The 9341-nt window shown below is 36.5% G+C and overlaps 1 protein-coding gene across 2 annotated transcripts; it reads right to left on the reverse strand.

The window, feature by feature from the left end:
- Positions 1-4488: 4488 nt before the first annotated feature.
- LOC149223938 (uncharacterized) lies at positions 4489-7132 on the reverse strand. 2 transcript variants are annotated; one of them, XM_089385981.1, is made up of 2 exons: positions 4760-7132; positions 4489-4648 (listed from the first exon to the last, which is right to left on the reverse strand). In XM_089385981.1, exon 1 carries the CDS (start codon positions 6689-6691, stop codon positions 5120-5122), a length of 1572 nt encoding a protein of 523 aa, XP_089242107.1. In that variant the 5' UTR covers positions 6692-7132; the 3' UTR covers positions 4489-4648; positions 4760-5119. The 2 variants fall into 2 exon arrangements, with proteins under 2 accessions (XP_089242107.1, XP_089242106.1); XM_089385980.1 differs by having other exon boundaries at positions 4754-7132.
- Positions 7133-9341: the final 2209 nt, after the last annotated feature.

A 9341-nucleotide genomic window follows, 5' to 3' on the forward strand; every position in this document is an offset into this window, starting at 1 on the left:
TAGATGTGGAGGAAGTGTACATCCCACTGTGTATGCCAGGACATATATCCCATTAAAAGCTGCACAGCTTAGTGCATATTGTTTGGCAGGAAATACCCTCCATGTTACATGGGTGTGTTATTTGTGGGCTTGGCATTCAGAATGGCTTTTTCTTCTGACAGCCAGGGGTAGAGTTATGTTGTTATTGCCTTTTTGGAGAGATAGTGCTAGTCTTTTGTTTCAAAATGTTTGGTTTGAGATCAACTTTTTCCATAAAGTTGTATTGCCTGACTTTACAACATGGATGTGAGATTTGGTTTATTAGAGTTTAGAAAATTAATGGGCCTGTGTTGAGAGACCTTAGTTTTATGCCCTTGAAACTCAATTTATCTAAGAGCTCAGTCACCTCATGTTGAAAATTGTTGCGAGAAAGGTCCTTGTTTGACTTGTGCCTTAGTCAAAGAGACCGCAGCCACTTTTTCCTTAGCATGCACGAGCCCCTAAAAGTTAGGGTGAGTTCCTATAATTGGACTGTTCATGAAGCAGTGTGATTGACATGCAAATAGTGGGAGGCTCAGTTTGTTGTTTCCTAGTGCAAGTTAGTTTTGGAAATTGACATGCAAAGAGTCTCATTTCTAAATTGAGACTAGACGAGTTACAAGAGTCAGTTTGACTCAGTTAACTCATTAATCACTAGTTTGACTTCCAAAAATAAAACTTGCCAGATTTAGCATGAGCGAAAAGCTTATAAGGAGGACAAAAACACATAATTGATTCATTTTTTTGTGAGCATGAATTGGTGAGACAAGGCAATAGAGAGCACAAGTTTGTGTGCAGAAACTTGTGTATGGGAAGGGCGTACTAAGGAGAAACCTGTGCGCAGTTGATAGAGGAGAATTTGTGCAGCAGGACCAGGGTTCTTGCAAGGTGCTTCAGCTTAGGACAAGCAGTGAGAAAAAGACTTTTCTATTGAAACAAGGTTGTTTTGTAAGAGATCTATTGCTCAAAATTCTATCAATAAACTTCTCAAACAAGCAGAGGGTTTTCCCAGTTGGGTTCCCTAGAAAATATCATGGTTTTTTGTCTATCATGTAACTGTGTTTATTTCTGTTCTGATTTCGCTGCAATTTAAGTAGAGAAAATTATGTGTCTTGGGTTTCAAGTTAGTTTCAAATTTGTTCATTCAAGCAGTAGCAGAATTTTCATGGATTTTCTACACCTCATGCCATTACCTTTGCAGAGTTTAGGATTTACTATGTTAACACCTTTAAATTTTTACATATTGTTACCTTCACGCATTGGATTTAGTTCTTGGGTTTCAAGTTAGTTTCAAATTTGTTCATTCAAGCAGTAGCAGAATTTTTATGGATTTTCTAGACCTCATGCCATTACCTTTGCAGAGTTTAGGATTTACTATGTTAACACCTTTAAACTTTTCCATATGATTACCTTCATGCATTGGATTCAGTGCTTAGTCAATTCTGGGTTTTGTAAGCAGATGTGTCATTTTTTGCACTTCAGTCTGCCATGAATCTGGCCAAGCATAGCTATAAACACTATCAGTATGCAGATAGTATGACTATTACACATCTTTTGACCTGAATATTGACAATCTTCCACCATCCAGTGACACAAGAAATAGACAATAATAAATTGCAAAAGTTTAAGGGCATTTGACAACTGAACAACGTCCTAATGGAACTCCCTCCCTTTGTGGAGATGAAGTTATGTTTCAGTTCTAAAATTTAGGAGATAATTATGTTACATGTTCCAAAAATATAAATAAGAATTTATTTCACGAGATGAGGGGAAATTTTCAATTAGTCACGCATTTTTGGATTTGGTGTATGGGCAGAGGGAAGTCGGTCAGGTATTGTAACACTTTTTAGAAGTGTAAGCTAATGAAGGAAATCAGTGGTCTTTGCAGAAATATTCATGATAAATGGTGTATGTGAATTTCTTCTCCCATCCTTTGTTTTAGCCCTTAGTCCCTACACTGACTGCTGGAAAACAACGTTTAGTACAGATTTTTGTGAATTTCTTTTATATGTCCACAAATGCAGAGGCTTCAGCTCAGATATCGTGGTGCACCATTTCAACCATTGCACACCGATATGCATCTTGCCATCCAGTGTTTTCAAAACTCACCGAACAGGAATTGGAACCCAAATTGTTTGGTTCAGTTGATCTGATCATGAAACCCTCTGAACCGGCCATTGAACCAATCCAGGGGCTGGTTTCATGCCAAACTGGCCCGGCTGAACCAAAATTGAAACTAGACAGTTCAGCCAGTCTGACCATGAAACCCTCTAAACCGATCATTGAACTGGTTAAGGGGGATAGTTCTGTACTAAACATGCCATCTTGATCTGGAAATGGTCAAAACCAGCCAAGTTAACCAATTCCTTCCCAAACTAGTCTAAGCATGGTTGCATGGGGTTTCGACCCAATACTTATAAGAATAATAAATAAATAAAAGCTAATTCTGCCCTCCCACTCCTAAACCCTAAAATACAGTTATATAAAGCTCACAACCCCACACAACAACAGTTTGCCTCACACCTCTTTTGTTGAGCATTTGTAGCATTTGGAGTTTGTCAAGCTACATCAAAAAGTCGAGATTTGGAGGGAATCTGGAGCTTGTTTGGCATTCCTTGTCTGGTCTGTTTGCAATATATTTGGCATCTTAATCAAAAGGCTGAGTTGTGATTTGGAGAGAACTTGGAGCTTGTTTGGCATTCCATGTGGGCTATTTGCAATAGATTTGGCATCTTAATGAAAAGGCTGCATCCGATTTGCAAACTTGGAGTTCCTAACCAGATATGTAGTAGTAGCATGTTGTATGCATCATAAAGAAACTCATAGATGCTTTACAGAACCCAAAAGCACACCATTGCATGCAACCCAGTGTTTAAATGAAATTATGACATTCATTGTTGCACTAGCTAGTACTCTGAATTCCTCTTGGCACATTATACACAGTGATGCAACAAGGCCAGCTGTAGACAAGGCGCGCCATTCAACAATATGATGAGTTACAAGTGATATATAGGTGCTCCATACAACCCCAAAAGAGAACAATTGTATTCAGTTAACTATTCAAATGAAATCACACCATGTAATCTTGTGCTCGTCAATGCTTGTATTTCTTTGAGATGCACCGTAACTGGTGCATCAATATTTTAAAGGTACACCACTGCCTACCACTACTCTTCAAATGAAATTATGTTGTGCAACGTTGTGTTCATTGTTGCATTGGCTTCATACAGGTGCACCATTATCATTGCAACTATTTAATTAATGTGCGCTACTTCACATTATGCATTAGTGCTATACATTCACTTTTACGAGTTTGCAATATTTGTTTGTTAATGTGTCGATTTCCAATAGGCACCCAGTTACTAATGGATTTATTTTATTAATGTGCACCACTTTGCATGTTACAATGACGTAGTGGTTTATCTCCCACCTTTGGGATGCTGCTGTCAAGAAAATAGATGTGGCAAGCAAGGTGCTATACGTCCTCTTTTAACTGTTTGTGGTGCTCTTCATCAAAGGTGACACAATGGTGGGTCGAGAAAGGGGGTGCACAAACATAGATATAAATGTAAAAAACATCTTTCAATTTTACTTAAACGTACCCCAAACTCCTCGTTGATAACACATCATCCAGGATTTTCACTTGATCAAGGTTGACTTGACCCGTTTCAACTTTTTCAAACTACGTTTCACCCATGAATCTAGGTCAAACTTCGCAAGTCTAATAACATCAATTTGAATATCTACGACACCTAGTCAAAATTATCACTCTCCAGTCTCCACCAATATCTATTTCTAAATATATATAATACAATATTACAATAGTGGCGAACTCCTTTAAGTACTTGCACGATGCATCCTTCTTGCAGGTATGCAAGTAATTGCATTGTTGTTAATTGTGCCTGCTGCCTATACCAAAACTAATGCCTCAATACCATGATGAGATTATTATTGTTTACGATTTTTATTTTTGCACTATCTTGTTTCCAATGATTATATAGGCCTTCATAATTTTTATTAAATAATTTATCTATTACACACCACTTTCATTTGCAAGATAAGCTATCCCCATAATATTCTACTTTTCTACGTATAAATAAGGGAAGTTTGCAAATATGAAACCATTCACATAAGATGTAACAAACAATTTGTTTAAACTTATGCTCGGCCCTGTATGGTGTTGAAGTTCATATATGCTCACATCAACCATGCCATCACAAATATATGCCTGTTTTGATTGATTACTTTCAACATCAATTCATTCCATTTACAACCCAGAAAATGAACAAAACTCCTCTGGGAGCAGTCTTTGAATAACACTGTCCTCTATTTATACCAGATATACAAGAGAAAAGTGCAGCCGATTATGAGTCATGATTGTCAAACTTATTGAAGTTAAATTAGGACCAATGTATGACAATGCTATGTTGTGGAATGCTCCTGCATCTTTGAGCTATATCTCTTACTAAATTACTCAAGGCAGCACATCTTCAAAGCTTGAACTGATGAATGTTCTAGCAATCCTGAGACCTGAATTGACTATAAATTTTAGCACAGCTTTGCTTTAGTTCATTGTCTGCAAAAGCATCAAAGAGCCTGTCTTCATGAGGCACCCAAAGTAACGAATATCCTGACATCATTATCAAAACAACATTAAGCATTTTGACCTTGTTAACTTCATAAATATGCAAATAGGAGCAAACTTCTTCTAAGCTTCACCACCGAAGCATTTCACGTCTACCTGAACCATTTGCATGCGATGCCAGTAGTTTTCCTGTAATCCCTTGCTTAGTTCAGATCACGAGCATTCAGAAATGTATTATTCCCATGATAGTTTGTCAATGCTGAACCATCATCCTTGGGAATCCCAGTCATCAATGAAAACTGGAAATGCAATAAATATCTGACGTAGACTAAAGTATTACTTGCAAATTCTTCTTTAGCTCATCGTCAGCCACCTAGCATTCACACATTTGTAGAAAAAATTGAACAGGAAAAACCATATGTTGCAGACAGATTATCACAGTGCTATCATGTGTAAGGACATCAAGGAAGCTCTTGTGGAGTCATTCAAAAGGCTAGTTTATCCAATGCTTCTGTTTCATGGCTTCTTCCAATTCAAGATATTTGTAGCCTCTGTCAATTTACACTGGAGTTCTTGAGCCAGATCATGCTTGCCAGATTGAAAAAGACCGTTAATAACTTTCCTGCAAAGTGAAAACTTAGGAATAAGGCTCCTCTCAATCATTTTAAGCAACACACCTCGGGCCTCTAGCATCATCCCTGACTTTTCAAATAAACTTGCAAGCAAGGTATAATTCATTGAATCTGCACTTGGATCCTTTTTGCTTGTTTCTACCATGAAATTGTAGGCTTCTTCAAACTGCCTCGTGTTAAAATACCCTTTAATGAAAGCAGCATACGTGCTATACCGTGGTCTCAAACCATCTTTGATCATCTTGTTAAGGAATTCAAGAGCACCATCCGTTTTTCCTGCTTTACAAGCACAGGTTATCAGTATCTCATATGTAATGGGATCCGACCGGTGGCCTGACTTCTCCATGACATCGAGCAATTGACAAGCATCAGTAATCTTTCCCATCTTACATAAGGTACCTAAGAGATAATTGTAAGAACTTGTATCCGGTTCGCGGCCAGACCTTTTTATTTCATTAAGAAGCCCTCTTGCCTCTAAAAGCTGTCCATTTTGGCATTTGGAAGCAATTAGGGCATTATAATAAGATATACTCGGTGGTTTCCCTCTTCTAGTCATATCTTGTAAAACCGACATTGCAACCCCAAAGAGCTTCTCTCGATAAAGAACAGATAGCAAACAATGATATGCAACCTTGCGGCCTGGATACTCCATTTTACTAAATGTATCAAGTAACTTTTCCACAATGCTCTTAATAGAAGGACTAGAAAGCATAAAAGAAAATGCCTTATCCGTTAAAGAATGCCCTTTTTCTCGCATTTCTTCTATCAAAAAACCCATTACTTCAAATCCCCCATTAACCCCTTCTATGTTGATGATCTCATTATATACAGCAGCGTTGTGACTATACCCCGGTTGTTCTTTTGCCCATTTGAAAAATCTTAACGCTGAGTCTGGATGGTCCGATATATGCCTCAATACATCTATAACTAATTGTGGGGATAGCTTAACATCCATCTGAGCCAGATTAACCTCTATGTTTTCTTCGGCTGTTTTCACAATTTTGCAGATTTTTCTAAAATTATCAGACCCATCACACTGGGGAGCATCGGAGCCGAGCTCTAGGTTCTTTGTTCCTTCTTCAGCTGGAAAACCTACGCTTATTGAAGGGGTTTTCTCAATATCTGTTGATTGTTGTTTTTCATAGAAAAAACTTTCTGAACCAGATGAAAATTTTCTTTGAAATGTTAATGACATGCCGTTATACAGTGGCGGAAAGGAATACAAGAAATACCTGTCGTGCCTGAATACTAAATTTTGTATCGAGTCATTGGAATCATTATGACCAGCATGCAGCAGGCGATTTTGCGGATTGTGAGATGGGCTGATGCTCAAAGTCGAGTAGCCTAGGTCCTTAATAATAATATTTCTGCATATATCGAGAATTGCGAAGACTGTAGAGTAAAGAATAGAATCCGCTCCTTTGTTTATTGCGGATTTAGCCAATGTTGGTGTCATTGGCGGTCTGTACTTCCCATTCTACTGCACTGACGGCATTATTATTCCTTCATCCCGCTGTGCCTCTTAAGTGCAGTTATCCTAAGGTTTGATATCTCTGGCATAGTGTGGCATGCTGCTACCAATAAGTTAACCCTGGGATGGCTGATATTTGCATATTTAAATATGATTAGTATGAGCGGGACTCTTTGGGTGGCTCACGCTTCAAGGAAGGATAGTCGCTTCGCCCGCCTATGAATCGGAGTCGTCCCTCCCCTCTTTGGATTGATATTCTCTGGAAACTTGATTCAATGGCTATCTCTTCAAAACTTGGACTACCTCCTTCAGATTACAGTGATCCCTTACCAAACCCAAAATGCCTCGCCGCGCGCAGCACTTTTCACTGAAGATAGGCCAAAACCAGGGAAAGGGTTCCTTCCGCCAGTGGGAGAGCAGCCTGGTTCCAATCATTTTTATTAATAATTAAATTAAGATTTCGTTGAAAAGAAATATATTTAAATTAAAATTTAGAAGTTTTATTTTTAAAAAACAAATATCATTCATAAAACATAAGGTCGATTTAATTAAAAATAATACTTGTATTTGTTATATTATAATTAATTTAGAAAAGATAGATTATAATTAATTTAGAAAAGATAGGGTATGTATATTAATTTTCACAATATTATAATTAATCATTAATAATAATAAAAATTGATAAAATAAGATTAATAATAACAAAAGAAATTATAAAATAAAATGTGAAATTTATATAATACAAAGAGTATTATTAAAAACTTATAAATTCATTTTAGTTTTTAATTTACCAAATATTCGTATTATGTAGTTGATTATATTGTTATTATTATAGTTATATTTTTGTTTTTTTTTTTTTTTTTCAAAATATTTAATTTAAGAGTTTTTTTATAATTTTTATCATGAATTTTATTATGTAAATGAGATTTTATGTGTTTTAATGAGTGAACAACTTAATTCTCAAGGAAGTCGTTTTATCTACTAGTAGATCCTATCTAGTCGTTTTATGAAATTTGGCAAAGTGGACCATATTATACTTTAGTCATGCTAACTATTTTAATTAAGCGAATTTTAACTTGAGATTTTTTTGCACAAATTTTGTCATGAATCTTATTATGTAAATGAGATTTTATGTGTTTTAATGGGGAACAACTCAACCATGGGAGTATACAACTAAAGGTGGAATATGTAAAACTTCAATGATTTTGGCAATATTAAGATTAATAAAAAATAGTATTTATGTAAATGTGAAAAGAATCAACAAAGCTCCATCTTAATTATGAATTTACCAAATGTTATTATGTTATTGTCTATTATGGTTATATTTTTATTCATTTTATTTTTGTTTTTTTTAAGTGTTTAATTTGAGATTTTTTTGCACAAAATTGTCATGAATTTTATTAAATAAATTAGATTTTATGTGTTTTAATGAGTGAACATCCCAACCCTTGGAGCATACAACTGCGCTAAGTGGTGAAGAGTTGACATCAAGGTGTGAAATCATCCCATCAATGTGAAAGATCAACATGTTATCTCTAAAGTAACTTTTATCCATTGAGTGATGGCCTTTCCATTCAACATTGTTGAATCACTATGGCTAGCTTTCATACATGCTCAATAAGTGGGTCTTAGAGTCAAGCTCCATTTTGCATTTACATTCAAGGGTCAATTTTTGTTTGCCTTGTGGAAACATTTGCATTCCCCTATTACCTTTTGAGAGGCATGTGCTCCATAAAAATTGTTTGTGTCAGATTATCCCCTCGCTCATAAGTATTAGTGCCAGCTTAGAATTCTAGCTCTTCCATAGTGGTATGTCACTAATGGCTCGAACACCCACACACGCCCTCCCCAAAAGGGAACCTTCTTCACCCTCCATCTAAGTTTCTCAAGAATAACTCAAAGACAATCCTTAGGAATAATAAAGCTTCGTAATGTATTTATGTCCGGGTGAAAGTAGTCTACATCTTCACATACAAGTTTATTGTTGAAGAATCTAGGGCAATTAGAGTTAATGAGATTCTTCCTGCCATGATAACTATTTGTGAGGCATTTTTAACTTTTTCTTATTTGCACAATCTTCTCTTCATATTATTAGAGTGTGTCTTCTTAGTTCATCAAATAGCTACCAAAACAAAAGAGACAAGGACACAAGATGTTGGATTTCTGCCAGGGCCAAAACCTCTCACTCTTTGAGAGGAAAACTCACACAAAATTCTTCTTATAGAGATTCCAATTGACGAATACCAAGACCATGACCCTTGACCTATTAGGCCACTCCAACACCAAGACACCAATCCTCTTCTTCGTCACTGTTGAGATCATCATCACTGCTACCTCACCGAGGTCATCATTACTGCACCTTCACTGAGATATTCATCATAACAACGAGATCATTGTTGTTGCACCATTGCCACACCTTTACTGAGATCTTCACCTTGTAACTTTGTCTCCATTATGATCATGACTATACCAAGATCATAATTGAATCTATCATGACTGCATCTAGAATTATGCCGAGACAGAGTGTGTCACTATGAGATCTCCTCATCACAAATATACCGAGATCATGACTACGTCCAGGATGAATGCCGAGACAGAATGTGATATTGTGGGATCACCGAGATCCTTGTCATCA

The sequence above is a fragment of the Pinus tabuliformis genome, chromosome Q (assembly GCF_031772625.1).
Source record: "Pinus tabuliformis cultivar Carrire ecotype Pingquan chromosome Q, CPIR1, whole genome shotgun sequence".
Classification (NCBI taxonomy): domain Eukaryota; kingdom Viridiplantae; phylum Streptophyta; class Pinopsida; order Pinales; family Pinaceae; genus Pinus; species Pinus tabuliformis.

Bases quoted from the DNA above. Each gene is read 5' to 3' on its own strand.
- LOC149223938 (XM_089385981.1), bottom strand. From the start codon at position 6,691: ATGACACCAACATTGGCTAAATCCGCAATAAACAAAGGAGCGGATTCT.